This window comes from Xyrauchen texanus, chromosome 44 (genome assembly GCF_025860055.1).
Source record: "Xyrauchen texanus isolate HMW12.3.18 chromosome 44, RBS_HiC_50CHRs, whole genome shotgun sequence".
In the NCBI taxonomy this organism is placed as follows: Eukaryota; Metazoa; Chordata; class Actinopteri; order Cypriniformes; family Catostomidae; genus Xyrauchen; species Xyrauchen texanus.
The window spans coordinates 7537959-7563894 of record NC_068319.1 but is presented as its reverse complement, the minus strand read 5'-3'; the positions used below and the strand labels follow the sequence as shown (position 1 = coordinate 7563894).

General features: G+C 38.6%; 1 protein-coding gene across 1 annotated transcript in view; it reads left to right on the top strand.

Moving 5' to 3' along the window:
* kirrel3a (kirre like nephrin family adhesion molecule 3a) overlaps positions 1 to 25936 on the top strand; it is a 197487-nt gene that overhangs the window by 93705 nt on the left and 77846 nt on the right. Inside the window, exon 2 of the mRNA XM_052117515.1 lies at positions 22857 to 23006. Within this exon, the coding sequence (XP_051973475.1) occupies positions 22857 to 23006 (150 nt within the window). The remainder of the gene's footprint in view (positions 1 to 22856; positions 23007 to 25936) is intronic.

Below are 25936 nucleotides of genomic sequence, written 5' to 3'. Positions count from 1 at the left end.
TATTAAAAAAACGAACAGGTACATAAAACTAGGCTATTGTGGGTGTGTTCGTAAATTGCCTCTGAGAGCACCAGAGCGGGCAGGCGGGCGGAAGTTCAAAAGCACAATGTACGCTCTGGCGTTCCCAGTGCGTATTACAACGCACAGAAATGTTTTAAGAGAAGGTTGGTGAACTCATGAACAGAATGGGGAAGTGCAAATTTGCAGCGTCCTGGATGGAAATGCCGGACTTCAAAGAGTGGCTGCAGCCAGTCGAGGGGAATGTCAGGGAGGCATATTGTACATTATGCAAGAAAAAAATAAGTATTGTGTCAATGGGCATTAACTCGTTAAAGTCCCACATGTGTTGTGCTAGCCACAAAGCCGCTGCTAGCCGCCGAGAGCGGCAGCTCTCCATCGCTAGCTTCTGTGGTAATCGCGTTGCACCACCACAACCTAGTGCCAACGTCGTTACACCACCGGCAGTCGCACCTGAAGCTACAGCTACGACCGGGCTGTCTCTGCTTCCTCATCTTCTGCAGCCGACATCAGAGTGGCTCTGGGCGGCACAGCAACACTGCGTGCTGAGGTGTTGTGGTGTCTCCACACAGCGGAGAAACACCATTCACTGAACTCAAACGGCAGAGGGGAAATCTGGGACATTAATGGCACAACTGATCACGAAGTCCAACATCCTCAGAAGACGTAGTAAAGAAAAACGGAACGAATTGGTCCAAACTGAGAAGCTGCTGGGAACAAAATCAGAAGAACTGAGGCACATGTCAGCATGATTGTTGTTGAGGGTGGAGCAAAGTTTTTTTGTTTTTTAATAAACTTTGCTTTGATTTACTATCCCAGCCTATTTGATTTTTTTTTGTATCAGAGTGGTCTATAGTCTTTATCACAAACTAAAACTGTTAAGTTAAAAGTATCACAGATGTAAATGGTTACAGCTTGAAGTGGCGGTGAGGTATTAAAAAATATTGAGAAGTTCTTGAAAAAGTCTTGAAAAGGTATTAAAATTAACTTCAAGATTCCTGCATATACCCTGTTTATACAAATCACAGGATACACAAGATTCAAAGCTTTGAAGAATTTTAATCACCATTCGTTTCAGAAGTAATAAAGCTATTTGAACTAATGATTATATCAAAGGTATTTTTATAGAGTTGGCAGTTGTGGCAGCTGGCACACAAGAAGAGAACATTTTGTACATCTCTCACTCTCTTTTCTCTCCATCTTTCTAAGCCATCTGTTCTTCTCTGATTGTTTTCATTAGTATTATTATTATTAGTTATGGGCCAAGCACCAAATGTGCGTAGCCTCTATTGTATCTGTTAGTATTATAATTATTATTATTCCTCCCCAATTGGAGTCTATGGCAGCCCATAGATCCGTTGTAGGAAAATTATGAAATTTGGCACACTGATATGGTGATCATGAATAGTTTATTTTGGTCACACATTATACACACAGTTTTTTTCATATATACAGTGAAATGTATTAGTTTCACATATCCCAGCTAAGCTGGAGTCAGAGTGCAGGGTCAGCCATGATACGGCGCCCCTGGAGCAGATAGGGTTAAGGGTCTTGGTCAAGGGCCCAACAGTGCCATTTTGGTGGTGCTGGGGCCTGAACCCCGACCTTCTGGTCAGTAACCCAGAGCCTCAACCGCTGAGCCACCACTACCCCTAAAAACAAAATAACTGAATAAAAGTTTTCGCAAATCCCATCTAAGCTGGGGTCAGAGATGGTATGGTGCCCCTGGAGCAGATGGGGAAAAGGGCCTTGCTCAAGGGCCCAACAGTGGCATCATGGCAGTGTTGGGGCTTGAACCCCTAACCTTCAGGTCAGTAACCCAATCCTTGACCACCAAGCCACCACAGCCTTGACCACCAAGTCCCCAAATTCCATAGTGCCACAATCAGCCCACTGTTTCTCCTAGAATTTTTTTTTTTACTTCTGATTTCTCTCCTCTTAATATTTCAAATTAATTACCCCAAACAGTAGTTGCCACCTTGGATAATGATGTTTACAGATTAAAAGTTTCATGTCTTTCAAACTTTGTACGATTTTTCCAAACAATGGCTCAAAATAATCTCTAGAACAAGCCGCACAAAATTATAATAAAAAGAAAGTTTAAAAGTTACGGCATCACAAAGTTAATAAGGTCAATGTGAAAATGTATTTGAGGCTGTATCTCAGCAACACTTTATCCTATCGAAACGAAACTTGGCATGCTTCATGAGGACCATGGTCTAAGGGCAAATGCAAAGTTCCCTATCACTCACTCACTCAACGTTGTGTTGATGAGTTGACACTAGGGGTCGCTCCTGCGGAGCCCAGACATCTCTGATCTTGAGAAAAGACCAATGGAAATTGGCGTGTGGAATTTGCATGCCACTCCCCCGGACATACGGGTATAAAAGGAGTGACACTGCAAACACACATCAGATATCTTCTTAGGAGCCGAGCGAGCAAGTCACAGAGCTCCTCTGCCGCCTCCATTCATCTCTACACGCTGTTGGATCTACGACGCTTTCCAGCGGTCCTCCCCCTTGCACACTACGTTGTGCTGAGCACACACCCCTGGGTGCTTCAGCAGCAGAAAAAGCAAGAAGTTTATGGAGTGAATAACTTAGTTTATATATATATTTATATATACCTCTCTCTCTCTATATATATAAAACACACAAAAAGAGTGTATTTTCTCTAAAAGAGTGGTGCAAACGGAAAGCATCTTTTTCAAGACTCCCGTCCAGGGCCTGTAGGCTGACGTCGTCCCTGACGGCTAAGGCCTACAGCGCCGCTGGACACGCCGCCTCCGCCTTGCATGCCATGGTACTCCTGCAGGTGCACCAAGGCACTCACCGAACTACAAGAGGGTAGTCCTGACCCGGGTCTAACGCAGGAGCTATTCTCGGTGACCGGCTTCGCCATCCGGGCAACGAAGGTCACGGCGCGGGCTCTCGGGCAGGCGATGTCCACGCTGGTGGTCCAGGAACGCCACCTCTGGCTCAACCTGGTCAAGTCGCGAGAGGCTGACAAGGTGTGTTTCCTTGACGCCCCCATGGGCTGTTTGGCGTCACCGTTGGAGACTTTGCCTGGCAGTTCTCAACAGTGAGGAAGCAGACAGAGGCCATACAGCACATCCTGCCCAGGCAGAGCCACAGACCCCGCACTCCGTCGCCCAGTGCGTCCTCCTGAGGTGCCAACACTGACACCAGCCCAGCCACAGCCCGCCCCTCGGGGCCGGCCCGGCGCGGAGCTACCCGCAGGACTGCGACGCCACCCGCCTCACGGCCAAGAACCACAAGAAGGATTCAAAGCACCCCTGAGACGGGCAGCCCCGGGAATCAGGAAACTGCACTATGGGAGCTGGTAAGCATACCACTCCCTCCCCCGCCGGAGGGTCGGGTGGAGAATCCTTGTTTTTTTGTTTTTTTTATTTCGCCGCATGCCCAATGGGCTGCGGTACCCACATTTAAAAAAACAAAAGAGCAGTTTCCTCAGCCCATGGGCTCTATTTCCGGTCTCCCCAGCTGTCGTTATCACGACCGCAGGCCACCGGTTCTCTTTGGCAGGTACGGCGCCCTGGAACCGGACCTTCCTCTTCATTCTGCTGTTTGATATTAGGCTCTCCACCATTTTGAATGACTCTCTGACTCTCAGCTTGGTATATCTCTGGCCCAGCGGTAAGGTGCACTATGCCTGTGTGCTTTGCTGATTGAAAGGTTGCTTGTATGGAGACCAGCTTAAGGCAATGGGAAAAATTTGTAATTATGAAATACATCATGACTGGTTTAATCTTTCTTTCTGTTGTGTTTGAGATCAGCCATATCAGCATAGCACCATTTTAAATACATTTTCATTCAAAACCTTCTGACTCTTAGATTGGTATGTCTTTTTAGCACCTGTGAAAAATTTCTGTTTCTCTAACTTTTTTGGTGACTTGTGAAGTAGTGTGGGGTTGCTTTGTATCATATTGTGTGATATTCATGCAATGTGTTGTGCTTACCATGGTGTAATGTCATATCAAAGATTTTGAATTCTGGTTACTGAATGGTTGCTGGGCTTTTCCCCAAGCAAACTTTTTGCTTCCCCTATGTTGAAAAGTTACATGAATATAAAGTTGATCATGGTAACAGCTGTGCTCGGCGCTGTAATTCAGCTAAGTTCGGTATGTCCCTTTGTTGACTGGCAACTTTGTGGCCGAGTAGTATAATAGATAGCAAAATTAACTCTAGAATGGAAAGTTGTTGTCCTTGTGTGATGTGATCTGTGCTTGCTTTACGAGATCTTTGGGTTGTGTTTATTGGTTGCCATGCTGGTTCTTGGCCCCATAATGGATTCCTGCAGCTATATTTCTTCTTGTATTTGCCACCCCAAACCTTTAACCTCCATCATGTTTACTATATTATGGGGTTAATTAAATGAGAACCTATTTTGAGAACATTTGTGCACACAACACAAGCTTTAACATGCCAAATCTTGCTTTGGCCCTGATCACTGGAAGGAGTGACTCTTTAAACAGCGCTCAACCATGACAATAGCCTGACTATTAATAATCGATCATCAAAAGTCCATAATCCTGCGCAAACACTCCTGATATTTCACATCTGGCACCTTAAGAAAATCGTGGTCATGTTGTCTGACGACAAAGGGCCATGTCAATGAATTTTGTTTGAAGATTGCCCATCGTACCAAGCTTTCACTTCAAGTATTTGACGGACAAATGGAGAGGCTGTTAAGCACAAGGGCTGGCCCCTCTCTGACACTCCATTTAGTCCATTTAAAACACTCGAAAGCTCATATGATATCATAATCCTTATGATTCCTGTGTGTATAGAGCTGTTCTGTCATGACGTCCATTTGAAGGTGAACCCTGAAGGCTAAATTGCCATGGGTTCCCTTGGGAATTTTCATATGGGATTTTAAAATGGCAGTTTTGGATTTATGAGTAAAATAAGGTCTGTGTTAAACATTACTTGAAGATACTTAGACGTTTTGTTCCACAACATAAATTAGACACAGTCATACCTCAAACATGAAGTTTTTTTTTGTTGTTGTTTTTATTTTGAGTATGTTGCTTCAGTGTGGCTTAAATTTGTAGGTAGTACAATAGAAGTAGAGGTTGTAGAAGTATCTTCAAGTAATGTTTACAACAGACCTTATTTTACTTATAAATCCAAAACTGCCATTATGAAAACATATAGGAAAATCCTGAGAAACCCATGGCTCATGAAAGCTGATTCTCTTCCGGGTTTTTGGACTACAACCTGAACAGCTCTGTTGTCAGTATTGTTAATGCAGTCCAAGGTGATGTAGCCACAGTTCACCAGTAGGGATGCACCGATACAACTTTTTCTCTTCCGATCTGATATCTGAAATCTCAATATTGTCCGATACCGATCCGATACCAGTGTTTTTTTTATTTTTTATAAACAGTTTAGAATATATTTACATTCATATGTGGAACTAATTGGGGGTCCTCTGTAATATGTAAAGAAACACAAACCTCTAACTACACATTATTTCAATATAAATAGTTTTGTAATGAACATTTTCTAATAATTTACTCACCATCAGGCCATCCGAGTTTCTTTATTCATCAGAACATAATTTGAGATTGTTAGGATTTCATTTCAAGCCTCCTCCTTTAAACAATGAAAGTGAATTTACTCAAAATGTAAAAAAATTTGACGTCCAAAATGCATATTTAGGGTGCATCAAAATAGTCTACATGACTTCTGAACCAAAACGATTGATTATATTTTCAAACAAAACATTACTTATATACTTTTTAACTACAAATGTTCGCTTCCATACATCTCTGTGACGCCTCATAAAGAGGGATGACGTAAGCTTGTTGGTAAAGTCATGCATCCCGTGGAGAAGGCAGGAAGCACGTCATTGTTTACAAGAGAAACTTGCACAGACCACAGACCAAGTGCCGCTCACAAACCAAAACAGTCCAAAACATTTTCAAAACAATATAAAATAAATAATTTCCAAATAATAATAATAATAAAAAAAAATATTACTGCTGTAAATAACCATCCTTAATTTCAGAGCAATGTCGTTGCATTATCTACTTGTGTTTTTTTTTTGGCAGAAATATATAGGCTATATGACTGTCAGGAATTCAAGCCACACAAGTTGTAGTTATTGAAACCAAGTGTGAGAGCATTTACTGAGATTCACAGGATTTACAGGGTTTACACAGTGAGATCAATGGCACAGGTTATATCACAGAAGAGAAGCTTCACAAACTGCAGAAGAGGTAAAAGCCAAACAGCAGTGTAAGCACTCATCAGATATCGACAAAGATCAAGAGCAAATACAGACAGGTATATAAACACTGCGAGTCCTTTATGTGAGACTTGACAGTGAAGTGGAGTGAAGTTGGCGTTTTCTTACGTATCTGAGTGGAAAAAAAGTATGGGCACAGCAGATGAAATCAAATATCTACCCTTTGTTTCTTTCGATGGTCTGAAATCCTCAGGTGTAAAATTTTCGTTGCACACCCTCCAATATTTGAGAGTATGTAGGGGTGTACTGATATCCAGGTCCAGCGCGATAAGCTAGAGCTTTGTTCGCTCATGATAATGTATAGGCAATCGATGAAAAGTTAATATTTTTCCTGCCGTGCATTTTCTTTGGGGTTTCTGAAGGTTGAAGCATCCAGGATACACACGCCATCAACCATTTTGAATAATACACTTATACAAATACAAATCTACAGCAAAGACAATTCAACTTTTATACAGCGCTCCTTCTCTTGTAAACAATGATGCGCTTCCTGCCTCATCCTCCACGTGATGCATGACTTTACCAACAAGCTTACATCTTCCCTCTCATATGTGCATGCATTTGTAGTTAAAATGTATATAAATATTGTTTTGTTTCTAAAAATAATCAATCGTTTGGGTTCAGAAGAACTTTATTTGTCGACTGGAGTCATGTGGATTATTTTGATGCACCCTAAATATGCATGTAGGACCGTCAAAAAATTGAGTACATTCACTTGCATTATTTAAAGGAGGAGGCCTGAAATGAAATCCTAAACATCTTAAATTCTGTTTAGATTAATAAAGAAACTCAGATACATCTTGGGGTGAGTAAATTGTCAGCAAATTTTCATTTTTGGGTGAACTATTCCTTAAAGAAAATCTTTACTTTTAACCAATCTACTGGATAGTGTAGCAGCAAAATTAACAATAATTCCAGTCTATATATAATAATCTTAAATTATTATTATCATCATTATTATAACTATTATAAGTGACTTTTAGAATTTAAATATAACAGTAATATTTCTCAATCATGCACCTTTAACTTTAAAACCCTTGGGCTTTTATTTTGACATTCTGAACTCTTCAGGAAGTCCTGTATGTGTCTGTTTGTAGGCAAGTTCAATGTAGTTTAATTTGCTTCTTATTCAAATTCTGGTAAAATGCACATCCAGTGCCATTCTAAATGCTTATTATAAGTGAACTGAACTATTGAGCATCTACATCTGAGATATTGTTTTTGAGTAATGCTTAAATATTGCTTACCACGTGAAGACTAAATATAGCCACATGTGTCAACAGAGCAGCGCTATTGTGTTGACACTGTGTGCTCATTTGATATATTTACTTTAATTTATTAAACACAGCCTTTTGTGATCCACATGGCTATTGCACATCTTCAAGTGGCTTTGAATAAAATGCATGAGTTATATGAACTACTTCAATGGTGTTTTAATGGTTCTTTTATGCCATTTTTGGAGCTTGACAGTAACGAACATGACTAACAGACAGTATAGGATTTGGATCGGGCTCGTCTGACCAATATCCGATCCTTTTCAAAACGTCAGTATTGGTTGGTGCACCCCTATTCACCAGATGCCTTGTTTCAGACTGCTCTAAGGTTGAAGAAGCCCTGAGAGAGAGAACTTGTATTGACACAATTGTATGTATGTATGTGTGTGTGTTTCTATATTCACTTCCACAAAAATTATTGGACATTTATTACTTAAATACAGCCTTTGCCATAATTCTGATTCTATTTTATTATATTCTAAATAAGTTTGGTATATTTAATTTATAATATTAATTTAGCTTATATATGAAAGCAGTTTGATGATTCTCAATACTAATTTCAATACCACATCAAAATACTAACTAATTTAATCAAACAGTACAAAGTAATTATTAATGTAAACAATAAATCTGTATGAACAAAGAAAGAATTATCAAGCAATAGAAGAAATAAAAACAAAAAATCAATGATACAAATGAAGAAATTAGTGCTCTAAGTTTTGAACAGAAGTATAAAGTAATCATGTAAGAATTCAGAAATTGAATCAAGATAATCAGAAAATCTTTAAATTTAATTTTTTTACCCATCATGATCTTTACTGGTTCTAGCATGTACAATGTTAGGATGCAATAAGAACTGATGCAATTCCACCACACTGTTTACTTGTAAGCATATGTGACATGGGAATCAAAAATCTATAATCTTAATTTAGTTAACTTGCTAGCTACAGTACATTGTGGGGTATGATGTTGTCAAATTGGACAGTAGGTTGAAGATCATTTCCAGCATCAAAATTGTAATGACATTTTGGTTTGTAGTGTGTGTAGCAATAGTCATTGCATTTGCACATACGTAGAAGATATGGTACATTTAGCAGAATAGTTAATCCAGCTATTTTATGACTATTTAAGAAGCGTGGTGAATGAAAATAGCCTTGACGTCTTTAAATACATTTTATGTTTTAAAGCACAGGATAGTAGATTTTATGTTGCACCAGGCTGAAGTTGCATTAAACATCTCGAGCATCTCCGAGATATTCCATCATCAACTACACAATTATTTAATAACATGCATGCCACAAACAATCATTTGGCCGTTAATCTGTCAAATCTGATTCTTCTCCTCCTGCCAGTTAGTCCATTACTCGGGTCCAAAGGTTTTATTCCCTCATTTGGAAAGGCTCCAGTCAAATCCTCTAGCAGATATCTGAACTGGTAAAGCCAAACAGCTTCAGTAACACACTGGTGACAGAGCAGAACCAGCATTAAAGTAACTAAGACTACAATGACAAGATTGTGACATATGTTCAGCTAGAACATATGCCAAGAACTGATCTCATGCAACAAAGTCATCCAGCAGCTATAGGGCCACAGAAAACCTGCAGCTCAACATCCCATGAGCTTTGCAATGGGAAAGTTTGACATTGAGAAGTAAAACCAGTTAAAATAAAAAAACTTTGCTCCCACCCTATTTTTTTTTTTCTTTTTTTGCAATGTTATTTTCAACCCAATATAAGAAAAAGTTAAAGCTGACTGCTGTGATTAGTGGCTGGCCTGTTGAGTTTCAGCTAATTGCTGAAATATGTGTTTCTAATTGCTGAATAACATAGTTCCTGATGGCAATTGGACGCAGTTCTGAACTGTAATTTTAGCTGTCCCTCTCTCTGAATCACCTGGTATAAATACACACACACACACACACACACACACACACACACACACACACACACACACACACGCACACACACACACACACAAATGCACATTTGCTCAGCTATGTAAAACTTATATTGATTTTATATTAAGTTAACTATAATTTTTATAACCCAGGGGTTCTCAAACTTATATTAGTCAGGCCCCCAAGAGAGGCTCTACATGTACTGGCATCACCCCTGGGCAACCACACAAACAACGTGTGTTATTTTTAAAATTACAAGAATCGTGGACATGTGCGTCCTTATAATAATTTTTTTAAACATTAATTAATGATTCCAAAACAAATTTTATTACATTTTGTAGTAAAATGTTCATTTAAGTATTTATGTTCATACTTAGAACTGTGCTCACTGGATGTTTTTTTTTTTTTTTTTGGCACCATTCTGAGTAAATTCTAGAGACTGTGCATGATAATCTCAAGAGATCAGCAGTTACAGAAATACTCAAACCAGTCTGTCTGGCACCAACAATCATGCAACGGTCGAAATCACTTATTTTAACATTAACTGAAGCTCCTGATCTGCATCTGCATGAGTTTATGAATTTGCACTGCTGCCACATGATTGGCTGGTTAGATAATTGCATAAATAAGTAGCTTTGCAGGTGTTCCTAATAAAGTGCTCTATGAGAGTTTAAGGCTGTGTCTCATTTCGAAGGCTGCGTGCTAGGTAGGATGCGTCCTTTGAAGGCTGCAGTATAAAGAGTGTCCTCCTTTAAACAAGCCTCTTTTAAACGAGACGGCCTTTGTAGGACAAACAGAAACGGAACGTAACATGGTTACCATGACAGCACACCACTCTTTAACAAGTGCGAGTGCTTTGAGTGAGAAGGGAACAAAGTCCCTCTGGAAGGGAATGCATGACGTACATTTTAGGGGAGTTATAATGATGTAAAGAGAAAAGAAAATATATTTTACAGGTGTACTTTTAGTCTAATGCTTTATTTTAATAATATATTAATATAATTATACATGTTATATACTCTGCACCCACCTACTGAGGCACTTCAACTTGGGAATTAACATTCCTTGCATTTGAACATCATATTTGTGGGCAATTTGGCGTAATTCTTTTGATATTTCCGTTGAATCAAAGAATTGTGGGTTGTGAGTTCCCACGAAAGATACACCTCATGCATCCTCTGAATTTCCATGAAAGAGGATCACATTCGAAGGCTGCATTCGAAGTGTCCTACTTGCTTTTCTGATATGAGACCGCCTCGATGACGTAAGAGGCCGACAAATTAGACATCATGAGGACGCGCAGCCTTCCAAACGAGACACAGCCTATGTGTTCACGACCCTTTTCAAACTCTCAAACCCCCCAGTTTGAGAACAACTGCTATAAACAATAGAGGTCGACCGATATATCATATTTACCGATTAATCTGGGCCGATAGCTGGATTTTTTCCATAACTCAGATAGTTTCCGACAGTTATTTTTGGTTTCATTTCTCCGTGACAGGTGCTGGAGGGTTCAACAATATAACGACACCCTCTAGAGTTTAAATAAAAACAATCACTGATTCTGCATTGAGTTTGTTGTGCAACGTTACTAGGCTATTTAAAGAGATGGACATTCATTAGTGGGTTTAAAATATTGAAAAGCCACAGTATTGTGGAATTGCAAATTTAAGTGTCACTATAAGATCAGGTCTTTCATATAACATCAGAGTGATATTGTTATTCTCATTGGATTAGGGCTAGTAGAACTCTTCTCATTGGATGCTTTGGTTTCACCTGAAAGCTTTGTAACCACCTGGAAGTACTGCCCCTTGAATGCCTATAAAATATAATGGATTCCTCCTTAAGTCAGACTTGATGACTGCAGCGTAAGACTGCTACTTCTGACATGTAGACTAATGCTCCTGATCTTCTACAATAAAGAATCCTACTAAAGCTTTACCTGAGTCTCCTGGTCTTCTAAGATAGTTTCTAACAGTTTGTATACAATACACACTATTATTACTGTCAGTAATTCATATTTTCATTCATTTCAGACTTTGAAGAAGGTTCCAGTGTGAGAGAAATGCTTAAGTTCAGCACTGTTTTATATTAAGTGGAACATTTTTATTCATATTATAAATTTGAAAAACTATTGTTTTCCTGGCCTGTTTTCCCACTTTAGTTATCAAAAGTTATATTTAGTTAGGCACTTATATTTAGTAGGCAAAACCCACTATTGGTCAACCTCTAAAACTAATTCTAACCTACACCCTAAACCTAATCATAACAGAAAATATGTTTTTTCTTTGCAATAATGTGTACTGATGATTCATGCACAAAAAGACCAAGGGCATCTTTAAAGGGATATTCCACCCAGAAATTAAAAATTTTAAATTAAATCATTCAGTCAAACTAATTTTACTTCAAACCTGTATTAGGAGATGTGAGGCTGAATATTAGCCTCAGTCACCACTGACTTCCATTGCATCTTTTTCTATACAGTAAAAGTGAATAGTGAGAGAGAGAGAGAGAGAGAGAGCAGAGAGAGAGAGAGAGAGAGAGAGAGAGAGATTGGACAAAAGTTCCCTTTGGGGACATTTAAAGATTTCCACATTTGGAAAAACAATCCATACATAAATGAAATAATGATTTTTAAAATTGTAGTTTTCATAATATCTCATCAAAATGGATTAACTTGCTCCTCCCCTGAAATGACTTTTCCTTTCCAAAGTTGTAACCAAGTCTTTGTGGGTGGGGGACAAAATAACCTAAAAATATCATAGATTAACGTGTATCATCCCCCTATCACAATCTAATGAAATCAAGATTGCTAAAATTCCCACCCTACTATATTTCCTTAATATTCTGTTTCACTTGAAAATACATCACACTACAGAAATTATATGTGTTGCATATGCTGTTTTGGGTTGTCTTTATAACCACACTCGCACCTGAGTGTGGTTTCAGAGACAGACGCTTTTTTGAGTCGCAACATAAATCAAGTCCCAATCCCCGGTTGTTTTCACAGTGGGTGGTCTCCCTTTCCACATTGTTGGGGATTGTTTACTGAGGGAAAGCCAGGGCCACTGCCAAGCATAGTCTGTCAGAGAGAGGGTAGTATGGTTATGACATGGCCTGTCGCATGTGTGTGCGCCTTGGGAGGGGCGCGTGACTGCAGCTCAAACAGTACTTCTGACATTTCCATTAGACACAGGGTTATGGATCTGCCCGGGCCAGGTGGGTACAGAAGAACTGCGGCAGTGTCACAGCCTGTCTGTTTTAGCTGCAAGGGAAACATTACTTAACCTGCCACTGCGGCCCCCACTGACATTTGAGCTGCCTTGCTTTTTGCGGCTCACATTTTTTACAAGTGGAAAAGTGCTCCCAAAACAGAGCATTTCAGGGTGGTTTTAAGTTCATTACACAACCGTTGCTTTAATTCCCCTTTCCCTTGAAATTAATGAAGATGCAATGTCCTTAGAACTCGCCTGGAGGTGCATGTATGTGTGTTTGCTTGCAAATCTTATCGTAAAAATTCACACTTTGCTGTATAAATACCTCAGATATCCCTCTGCTGCTATAACACTAAGGTAAACGCATGCTGTTAGAGCCAGGTGTTGATAGCCTCATCCTTCGCGAGGGCATTAGTCATGATAAGGTCAGCCTGTCAGTTCACGACTACACTGTAATCTTCCCTGATTCGACCTTTGGACCGCAGATTAGCTCCATTAGTTCTGCAGGAGAGACGTAGCAGTGAGAACACTGTCGGTACTGTAATTCACCCATTCATGAATGTTGCGTTGCAGATCTTGAGCTCGAGTAGAATTCAACCTCTAGGCAGCAAAGCTTCACGGAGCTGAAGTTATCCAGTGTGACTTGCCCGTCATAAGTGGTGGGCCGGCAGGTGGGGACGTTGGACACATTGGAATGCGAATCACATGCTACAGTAGGTGTGCGTGGGTTCTGGGGCAATAACATGCACTGGATTTGTCAAATCAAGATGCAGCCCAGCATGATGAGTTAGAGTCATTGAAATGTGTGTGGTGCTTGGCTGCTCTGTGGATTCTGTAGGAATATTTTTCTTAAATTCCATAATTAACATAAACAATAACAAAACATTGCAGTACTTTTTGGTCAAAGAAAGTTCGGCACCTGTGATTACCTGTTGCACAAGGTTGTTATGGCTGAATTACAGAGTGCTGAGACTCTGTACATTCTTGCTAGTGTAAAATTGCTTAAATATAATAATAATAAGTTATATTATTACAATATTTAATAAATAAAATAATAATATTTAATATAACACAAATTAATGGTAAATTGGTGTTATTAATAGTAATATAACATTTTTCTACATGTTTACAGTACTAATACATTTTGGTCATCGTGTCCTCAGTTTCACGCATCCAGTTGAATCAAGCTGTTATTGTGGTGGAAAACTTAGGGAAGTCCTTCCTGTGTGCATTTGAGTTCCTGTGTGCATTTGACAGTTGTCCATTCAAAATGAATTGCTGTAATGCTCCCGTCCATCAGACCATTGCATCCTTTTGCAGTTTAATAATAATAATACTTGGCCATATCGCAATTTGAATTTCAATAATTGTCATTCTTTTAATTCCAATTGTCAAATTCCCGGAAATTTAGCATTTTATCTTAACACCATTTTATTGACTCAATTCAGTGATTCCAAAATCCCGTGAGCTGCAGCTTGGTATAAAGCCATGTGTTAATGCAATATGAGGCCGAGGTGTCACACGGTGAGTAATTGTGGACATAAAGGTGCTTTGATAAATTGCTTGTCAGACAATTTGGTGTTTTATTAGGAGTTGGTGTCCACTGGAAATGCACAAGTTTCCACAGCTGCTTTAAGGTGAGGCAGTTCCTCTGAGTTTGTGGTCCCAGGTCCCCACAGTAATTAGCCGTGTTGGATCTAGGTCTGCCCTGCCTCTGCGGGACCAGGGCTCGTACACCAGTGCTAAAGAGAATGAAACACCATGACTCTTTTCAACGAATTGGCTGGGCGGCAATGTTATAACTGCAATTATTGCTTGTCATAGTGTGACAATTGCCAGCCTCTGCTTTGCCCTAAAAAATCCTTGAGTTCCTTTAGGATTTCAACACACCCACTTTTCACCTCATCTCCTTTACAATTTAAGAACAATTATCAACTTTGTAAAGAATAAATCACCATTTGAGGCCACATGTTAAATTCATTTTGTGTCCATGTGTGCCAGCGGGCAAGTGTGCACGTGTCTGAGCCAGCAAACACTCATGTATGCATGGGTGTGTCTTTGTGGCTGCTTTAGAGCTCTATGAGTGAATCTAGAGCCGGTGGTAAAGGGTACAGAATCCATGAAGCTCTTTTAGTGTCAGGCAGCAGGATTATCGCTCCGGGCAGCCCTGCAGGCCAGAGGGGGTGGCTGAATCAGCCAGGAGTGCAGGAGGCCTCTAGTTTATTCTACACAAAGCAGTTGGAACTCCACTGCGGCCCAACAAAAACACTGTTACCTCTAAGACTGGCACATAATCGCACTGTGCATATGCTAAAACTCGTATAAAAAAAAAACACTGAAAATAAGGATAAAATAAATGTCACAAAACACAATCATTAACTCCTCGAGCGGAATTACTCATTTACCTGGTGGTTTGGTTTGAGATTTGCATTCATGAATGCTTCACAAATTACCATAATGTTGGTGATTACAATTTGTAATTTAGACCCTGGTCTAGTTTTGTGCTCTTTGATGTTCAGAAGCACCTGTTTTGATCTTTATATTTAAAGGCAGCATGATATAAATTGACCCTATTTACTTTCTTAATGCACATTCCTGGTCTTGTTGTGCATGATTTATTGGTGCAAGTTAAAATGCAATTTATTTGTATAATTTTTTGTTGCAACCCCATATTACACTTTAGACATTAAATACTGTTTGCAACCCATTTTACTTACTTAATCTTACGTATTCCTGACCCAAAATTTAACAAAAACGGGGAGCAGGACTTTGCATTTGAGACATTTTATATGTCATAGTCAGATACATTTGTGATGACAAATGGGGCTCTTGCAGGGGGTAAATGTTTGGATTTGAGGAGGTGGTTATATATTTTTTATCACTTCGTTATTTTATTCGACACTTTTCATTTAGTTTAAAGGACAATTTGAATTTAGAAATGTTTCAATAAATTAATTACATTTTTAAAGCAAAATCAAATAAAGCAAAAATATTCACCGACACTCAGCAGGGGGGTTGACAGTGTAATAGGGATATTTTTTTAATTCAAATATCATGAAAATATTTTTTTGCATATTGCCCAGCCCTAAATGAAAGTGAATAATGACTGAGGCAAAAATTCTGCCTAACATTTTCTATCATATTTCACAGAAAAAAGTAATATGAATCATATTTTCAGAGAAAGTCAATGAGCGCATTCACATGCACGTTCTTACACTGATTATGCTTAATAAGCCGATTTCATGTGGTGTGTATACACCTTTACTAGTGCTCTCACCAGCTAATTCAATGTGCGTATCTGTTGAGAGCATGTCTCTTCATGGTTTGATGTCAAAAACAGAAAATAACACTATTGTTTCAAATCTCATATAAACACGGTTTTCTTGCTTTGTCATATTTTTTTTCATAAGCTGATTTTTTTAGGGGGCCTGGGTAGCTCAGCAAGTATTGACGCTGTCTACTACCCCTTGAGTCGCAAGTTTGACTCCAGGGCATGCTGAGTGACTCCAGCCAGGTCTCCTAAGCAACCAAATTGTCCCGGTTGCTAGGTAGGGTAGAGTCACATGGGGTAACCTCCCCTTTGTAATGATTAGTGGTTCTCGCTCTCAATGTAGTGCATGGTAAGTTCTGCGTGGATCGCGGAGAGTAGCATGAGCCTTCACATATTGTGAGTCTCTGTGGTGTCATGCCCAATGAGCCACGTGATAAGATGCACGGATTGACTGTCTCAGAAGTGGAGGCAACTGAGACTTGTCCGCTGCCACCTGGATTTAGGTGAGTAACCATGCCACCACGAGGACCTACTAAGTAGTGGGAATTAGACATTCCAAACTGGGAGAAAAGGGGATAAAAAAAGCTGATTTTTGGGAGAAATCAACATATTGGTGTGCATGTAAGCATGCTCAATGAATCTTTGGGTGAACTATCCCTAAAATTTCTGATGGATAAAATCAAGATATCATGTTTCAATTGGAAATACATACTGTAAGATTAAAGAAGTAAAATTAGTTTCATGTTGATTTTAAACTGTAACTCTGTCTAGAAGCTGAATTGATATATCAGTCAAGAAAACTAGTGCATTATTTTAGTTTCAGATACGTGGACTGTTTCTCAGCTGTTTCTTGCATTTTTTATCTCTAGATAGGCGTGATAAGGTCTATGTTTTTGGGATTTTCTAAAGAAGGAAATGAAATGCACCCATCCCTGACAGAGTTGATCATCTTCAAAACATCTAATCAAAACCCCTAATAAGAAATCATCTCTTCTCACTAATAACTTCCCTCCACATGGACCAGCCTGTTACATTAGATTGTCTATCCATTGTAGAAATATTTTAGATTTTTAACAGAAGGCTCCAATGTGTTGTTGATCAGTGTCCAGTCTGATTTTCATAATTGATGCGCTCTTTTTGAAGTCTTTTTATAAAATCGAATAGGAGTATTTCAGCAGCTCCATCAGAATGTTAACTGACCTCATGAGACATGTTTAATTCAAAAACAACTTTTCCTATAACAATACCCATAGTTACTGACTTACTATTATAATGACCCTCAACCTTTAGTGTGTGTACAGTATCAACATTTGAAAACCCATTCTAATGAGGCCACAATTAACTTGAGCCAGGAAAAAAGATCAAGTAGTTTGGCATCATTATTCTTTGTGTCCTTTTAGTTTTTTTTTACACTTTGAAGTACAGGTGTGTTAGGGAAAAAAGCTTATTCAGCAATCATAGAAACACATAATGAAGATCAATAAATACACCCTCTCTGGTGCAAAATCATGTTTATTTCAATCAGCAAATTCAAGACATGCAAGAAGAGCGCAATTCAGGTCCTGGGAGTTGAACTTATTTAGTGTTTGGATTTTGTGGTTGCAAGATTCAGACCATGTCCATCTTTTTAAGAGCAAAGAGGTCTGGGTGGAATTGGAGGCCCTCTGATTTCTCTTGGCTAACAGCTCAGTTTTGAATTTGTGAGTTTTGAAGACTCAGTTGAGAAATCAATCCAGAAATCAAAGCAATTCATGTTCCACTTCTGTCGTGCAAGATGTCTTTTGCTTAGATTGCAGAGGGCCAGGCCAGTCACTCTTGGAAAGCAAGTACATTTTTGCACAGAATAATGTTTTGACAAAACTACTCCCAATCTTTCAAGGAATGTACCTGTATTTGGTGGAACAAGTTGCAGTCTTATTTTTGTCAGATACTCCAAGGAGGACAACAGATCAGCTATTTGTTAGTCAAACTTTAATATAATGCCTCTGTGTGATATTTATTTATTTGTTAATTTTTTTCTGCTCAGGATTGCACTTAGAGATTCGTCTGTTCTGGATGGTTATTTTTAGTGATGGCGGTATAATCCTCAATCATGAGCCATTTTACCACTGCACATTTTTTTCTTGTACCTCAGGTTGCTGCTTCTTTCATCTCAGATTGATGTAAGGCAGGAGAAGGTTGGAAGAATAACAGTTTGAACAATTTCACCAAACCGATATAGAGGCTTATGCCATGTAGTTTATAAACACTTCTAAAGCACTATGGTAAAGTAGGCCTTTGACAACAAGACAACAGAGCTGATTGCCTCTTGCACAAACGGCTTTTCCATTTCTCTCTCTGTCTCTCGCTCTCTGTCTGGTTCTCTCTGGAGGAGGTAAGGATGCTAGAGGGCCATTTTTTTAATGAGCTGTAGCATCAGCAGCACTCAGGCATAAATTGCTGACACTGTTTACTGCAGGCATTTTGCTCCTCTCAGCTGACCCTTTAGCTTCCACAGCCACAGTTAAATAAAGCTGCTTCTGCTCTTCCACAGGTAACATATTCAGACAGTGGCTAAATCCACCTCATAAAATCCAAATTAGTTTGTAGAATGGATGCAATACTGACGTCTGAAATGGTGCAAAATCAAATCACTCTTTAGTTTAATTTATTTACTTTCTTCAAAAAATGTCCCTGACATTATTGTGCATTATTTATCAGTGTACATTATCGAAAAGAAAAAGAAAGCAGTTTGTTTTCATAATCTTTAATTAAAAGGCAAATATTTATTCACCCCTGAAACAACTTTCCTGTTGACGTACCCAAGTCTAGACGGAAAAGTTTCTATTTGTTAACATTAGTAAATTCATTATGTATTAAACAATATCTTTTACAGCATTTATTAATCTTGGTTAATGTTAGTTTAGGAATGTACCACTGTTCATTGTAGTTCACCAATAGTAAATCCAATCTTTACCACTGGGAAACTGATCAACTGTGCCTTATGGAAGAGATCTTAAAGAGATGTTTCACTTCCACAAGTCAAATAATTTACACATTTCAGAATGATACCCTGGCAAATCAGAATTTCAAACAAAACACCTAAGATCACACCTTGGCATGTACTGCACCAAACTTGTATTCTTGTCAAATAAGTGCATGTTTGGGTAACACTTGTGGTAGCTTTTAAAAAGCTTTAACACAATAAACCCAATCAATTTTGGATGTTGATCTTGTAAATAACTTCCCATTCGTGTTTCTCTCACATTTATTCTCTCTCAGCTTCTTTCGTCCGAGAGAGTTCAATGACCTACCTGCGTGCTGTTTTTCTCTCCCTTTGTTACAGTTGGAATTTACATCGTCTGGAAGTGATATTTAAATCTGTGTCCAGGAAATGGACCTGCAGGAATCCAATAACAAAATTCATTTGTCTAGATTTGACTTGGGGTGCTTTACCCACTGTGAGGGCATGCGCCAAACCTCTGAATGTAATGATTGGATTTATTTATCTATTTGTGGCTCTCATTAGAGGTGTCCATGGTTTCCAGAGCCCCTGCTGTGGATATTGGTCTGCTTACATGAAGCACATCTGCTGCGTCTCAAACAAAACGATGCTGTGATGCCTCAGCTGAAGATGATACATTTATTTCAGTGGTGCATTTCTTTATTTACATCTATCATTCCTAAGAAGAACATGTAATTGATCAATGATCATGTGTAGGTCTTGAAAATTCCCTTTGATTTGGACAATTCACATAAAAAGTGCACTTTAAGTCAACATGAAGTCAAAGTGAACATTCCTTGTCTTATTGTGCAAGATCCATCGGTGCATGTTATAATTTTTAAGTATTAGTAGGTATTCTAACGAAACGATGTACAGACAAGAAACATAATGTTAACCATTGTTTGCCATTATTTTAGACTAGATTATTAACGCAGCCTTTCTAAAGTCTTACCAATTGTTAATACAGTAATTAAAGGGATATTTCACAAAAAATTACTCACCCTTATGCCATCCCAGATGTGAATGACTCTTTTTCTTCTGCGGAAAACAAAGATTTTTAGAAGCATATCTCTGCTCTGTTGGTCCTTTTAATGCAAGTGAATGGTGGCCAGAAATCTGAAGTCCAAAATGCAGATTAAAGCACCATAAAAGTAATCCACAAGACTCCAGTAGGTAAATCCATGTCTTCAGAAGCGATATGATAGGTGTAGATAAGAAACATATCAATATTTAAGTCCTTTTTTACTCTAAATCTCCACTTTTACTTTCAATTGGCAACACATGTGATTTTCAGTTGTTAAAGTGAAGATTTACTCAATTTACAGACTACACTGTACACTGCACTGCACACCTACCTCTAGCCTTGGTCACTAGTGCATCTCTTAAGGCCAGGAGAGTGAGGTTTTCACACTGCACAGCAATCACTTACCAACTGGCTACCATTACACTCACCCAACTAAACCTCACTCCCATTCGGGTCATGGCACCAGTGTCATCGGTCCTACTCAACCTGCCCCGAGCAGGATTCAAACCAGCGATCCATAGCATGGGAGTCGGATGCGCTAGCAAGGAGGCTATAAAGCCATGGCCTCTAGCCTCACTCTTAAGGTCAGGAGAGTAAGGTTTACACACTGCACAGCTATCACGTACCAGCAGGCTACCGTTACACATGTAAACATGCTAAGTGTTAATATAAATGTGCTGACCATCAATAATAGAAAATAACAATGTATTTGAAAAGGAAATGTTATCATTGGGATACATCGAATGTTTGATCATTAGTTGTGATTTCTTAAAGGATTCTTGTATGTGGTAGAGTCTAAACATCAGAGGTGATGAATCTTTGTAAAATATGTTACACTATTCCAATATTCAGATGCATCAGTGGCGTAAGACATTTCTAAACACTTCCATTTTTAGAAGTTCTTGTAGTCCTGTAACATTTACATTCCCTCTCATTTCTATTGTAAACATTTAGTGAAGTTTGCCAGTTTTCACAGTTTTTTATTACTGTGTGGCAGGAGGGCTGATGCTGACATTTCATCATTGTGCTTTATCAGTCTCATAAGTGTTTGAAATGCCAGGGCAACTCTGAAGATCACTCAAAAACACACTGATCTGGCCAATAACAGGAAACACAGGATATGTTCTTGACTCTCTGTGACTCCCAATGTTTATTAAAGGAATAGTTAACCCCAAAGTGAAAATTCTGTTAACATTTACCTACTCTCATGCTAATCCAAACATGTTTGATTTTCTGTCTGAAATTTAAAGCTGAAGTATGTAATTTCTGCACCACTAGTGCCACCAAACGGAATTGCAAAAAAAGACGCTTTCTGAATACAACCCCTGTCTGCCATTGATCAAACAAAGTGATAGACCCACACCCAAATCATGCCATTGATTGAGGAGCATTGTGGAGGCGTGTCTAAGTGGGTTCCTCAAAACAAACAGAGCAGTTTTCATAGAGCCACAGAAGACAGTGCTTACAGTTTTTGAGAAAATTTACCAATTGGATAGAAGAAAGTATTTTAAAACTGAAAAAGTTACATACTTTAGCTGTATAATCAGTTTTCATCATGTAATCAAACATTTATCATCTAATATTCATCCAAGACCAATCAGGACTGTTCTTTCTGTATTCAAATTATAATTCTAAACTGTTACTGTATGACAACAATCAACTTATTAATGTCATTTTTTAAACGTATTTCTCCTAAAGAATTTTAGGAGAAACGTAAGAGACAAAGTTGATACTTTAATGACATAACTGAGAACACTATTAAGTCTTCGAAGCTGTAAAAAACAACCTTTGAGTAATAAAATTATAATCTGTGTTAGGCTAGAAAAACCCCACACATCTTCGGCAAGGACAGAAGAACAAAAAGAAACTATATGGCAATGTTTTGTGCTGAGGGAACTAAGATAAAATGTGAGAATGAGAGGTGTTAACTCAGAATGCCTTGATTAGACAACAAGGAGTTGTTCGGCATCACCGCCATTTTACAGCGCTGTCCCACAGTAATCCTGCCACATCAGTGGAAGGCCAAGCGCTATTTATGAAAGCTGCTCCTAGCAGAGGTGCACTTTATTGAATTTAAGACAAACTCCAAAGTGGTCTCCAGAGATGCATGAGGCTCCTCCATTTCTCTGATGTCTCAACTGTTTTCACATTAAACGACAAAAAAAGGTGAGGGGAAGCGGCGTGTTGAAAGGGTGAGATGTTTATTTCTCAGGAATCTTTAGTGAATATATTCTTTCAGAAATGCATATTCGCTTTCTATTGACTCTCTTATGCCATTTATCCAAACGTCAAAAAATAGCTCTGCACGTCTCGCACTGCAATTTAATGAGAAAGGTAACACATCCCTTTCACCTCCCGTATTGAAGACTGCTTGCCTTCAGGGTGCTTTTTCATTTGCAGTTTACTATATTACACTTCAAGGTGAACAGCCATCTGGATGTGGCCATTCCAGAGTGCCACCAAGCCTGTCATCTCACATGGTGAGAGTTTGGTGAGGGGAAAGTTATTTTGCCTGCTAAGCTTAGTTTCTGGAGTGAGAGGAGAGTTTGAGGAGCTTCAGCCAAGAGCTGATTTATGGTGCCGATGCTGCAGTCTTGTGGATCTCAGCATTGTCATGTTCAGCTTTTCTAACTGCGAGACACCTGCACTCGCACTGCGGTGTGTCAGTGCACTTTATTAAGGTTCAGAGTGATATAAAACTAAAATTTATAGATTTATTCTTCAAAGTGAGTTCTGGAGTTTGAATAGATTTACTAGGCTCATAATAATGATCCTCAAGTAAAAAAGTGTTTTTTTTTATTCCTTTGGCAGTGGCAGCGAGCACTGACAAATTGTATTTGATGATTTATAATTGTGACCTTCCTTTCTTTCTTTCTCTCTCTATCTCTCTCTCTGTTTTAGGAACCTGTGTTGTGTTTGTCCAGCAGCCTCATGATCTGGTGGTTGTTGCCGGGCAGCCCGTGACCCTGCCGTGCTCCATTACTGGATATCATGGTGTGGTGCTCTGGGTCAAAGATGGTCTCGCACTGGGGGTCAACCGAGACCTGTCAGGTATGAGCTTATGCTGCCTTCAAGGGCTAAAAATGAAAATGATGTCACATGTTGTTCCAAACCCATATGACTTGGTTTCTTCCGTATGTGAAACAAAGGGAGATGTTTTGGTAGAATGTTAGCCTAAGTCACCGTTCACTGTCATTGCAACATTTTTTCCATTGGAACAACAGGAGGGTGATTATAGGATGACAATATTTGGGTGAATTATAGCTTTAAAGGAATATTCTTGGTTCAATACACAGTTAATCTCAATCGAGCATTTGTGGCATATGACCCTATTTTAAGAGAGCTATCATTAAGCACAGTCAATGCTTTAAGTCAAAAGAGTGAAGTTAGTGTGCATGGCCGTGACTTTTTGGTATTTTCGTGTAAATATGTGGTAAGTCTAAACCTTTTTTGAACAAACGCCCCCCTGACTTCTTCATGGTCCTCTTAAAAAAAAAAAAAAAAACTGAAACAGAAGTTTCTTATTGTATTTAAACTACATGTAAAAGCCTCAAGTTGAGTAATATTGAGTTGGAAAAAAATGCAAAAACACATGGATTGTTTGAAAGGTATTGCAAATGTATTTAGAAATTCAAACAAATTCAGGCTCACACACACATTTTTTTAAGATGAACCAATCACGTGAACAATAACGTAACTAACCTAAATGGCCAATGAAAAAGCAGCGGTCGCTCACAAGCACTCAATTAGGCAATATATACTAGGCTTCAAATTTGAATAGCCTACAAACGGTCATTTGATTTCAAATGACGAACAAAGACGACAACAGCTCGGCCACCTGAACTGAACTGAAGAAAAAACAACGTCAAAAACAGCCACTTTTTTTTTATTAATTACGGTCATTACGGTCAATGTATTCTGCGTTATGTACAGAAAAAGCCGGTGAAAGCGTGCCTCTATTTTGCACTGAAAATTCTCCGCCTCTTAAAAGCATGTGTAACTTAGGAAGCGGCTCTCCTGGCATATCCTCCTGGTGAAGTGGCAGCAGTAATCCGAGCAAGACAAAGACATAGGCTAAGGAGAAGAGCTGAAAAGATTTTTGCGCAGGCCGCCTGTTGAGTACCTCTGAGTAACGCCCCCATTTGTGCCTGAGCGCCCCCCTCTCTGCTGCCTCGTTCACACCGCCCCCCAACACTGTCCAAACGCCCCCTAGGGGGCGGTACCGCCCCCGTTGAGAAACGCAGGTCTAGGTGAAAGTGGCTTTGGCGAAATCGCCCGCAAGTGCCAAGTGTCAAGTGCAAAGACAGCAACTTCATAAGTGAGTAGGCCTTGTGTAAATGGGCTGTATGCAATGAATTACAAGTAGTGTTCATTTTGTCAGCTATTCTTTTATTTAATCTTAGTGGTGTGTCAAATGTCCTTGTTAGTTATTATCATATCTAATCAACCGTATCCTGTTTTTTTTTTTGTTGATTAAAATTCTGGGCATTTTAGTCTTATCTTGGTCAAAGAAAACCCTCAGTATATTAGTCTAGTTTTAGTCAATGAAAACTGTTGAAATTCTAGTCATATTTTTGTCACATTGAGTCACATTTAGACAGATGCAACATCAAGAAATCCAAGAGTTCTGTTGCACTATAAGTAAATCATTGCTATGATTTTAACTATGATTTAATAACACAAACCCTGAGTATCCCAGAAAAGAAAACTCTACACAATCAAAACTAGGTGGTATTATACTCACAAAGTACTTTATGCAGGTTATGCAGGCATATTACTGCAGACACCTTTTTTGGGGAATGTTTTTGTAGGCAATTTTTATAACATATTCAATTTAATTTTGATGCCAAATCAAACTAATTTTGATGGTAATGTGAAGGACAAATAAACAGCATTGTCACCAAATACATAAGTCATTGGTCTATACTCAATCCTATACTGCCGCTTATTTTCAGCTCCTTCATAACAATTTGCTAGCCTATTAGCTTAATGAGTTCGTTTTAGTTATAAAACACAGGCTTCATAATGTAACACCACCGCCTTGTCTTATTATAGCTTATTAAGTTGTCTAATATAGTTGTCTTAATATAGCTTAAAGAGCAACCTAACATTACCACCAAGACGTTAACCTACCTCAATTTCTTGCGGTTAGCCTTCATATCATCTTCTCTTTATCCCAAGTCCAACTGTTGCTGTCATTATTTAATGAACGTTAGCTTTCTGTAAACTAATTGAAAGGTACTCCTCACTGTGCTTGTTTACTCCTGATATGCCGTGCGCAGCACAGGAAAGGAAACTGCTGCTCATGCCATCCAATGAACAGGATATTTGGATTGTAATTTAGAAAAAAAAGACTATAATATTTTGTCCTCTTTTTTCGACGGAAATAAAGAGAGATCTTGGTAAAGACTTAATTTTTGAAACTACATTTTAGTCACGTATTTTTCCGTCAACTATTGCTTGTTGATATAGTTACAGTTAGTGTTTAATGACTTCGGTGCCATTTCGTCATTTTCTCATGTTAGTCATGGAAAAAAAGGTTGTCGACAAACATTTTTCATCATCGTTTTCGTTAACGAAATTAACACTAATTACAAGAATCGAAAATTATGTTATTTTGTGCATATTTATATGACAATGAAACGCTTCTTTTATATGCATGGAAAATGTGATTCTCATCAGAATTTGGATGTATGTTCCATTAACTTAAAGAGATTGTAAGTATTATTAATCATTTTCGTCTACTGACAAATCAAGGCTTGTATTAACAGTGATTGTATTGGCATGCACTTCACTTCTAAGATTTTTTGATTTTGAAAAATTTATTTATTGAAACATGAAAACATTTAACCAAAAATATTTCTAAATTCAAATTACATTTCAAATGAAAATATATATGAAAAATATAAAATAAAATTAACAAAGTGGTCAAAAAATTATACTAAATCCAAACTATTTACTCTCTCCAACTTCTTCCTCAA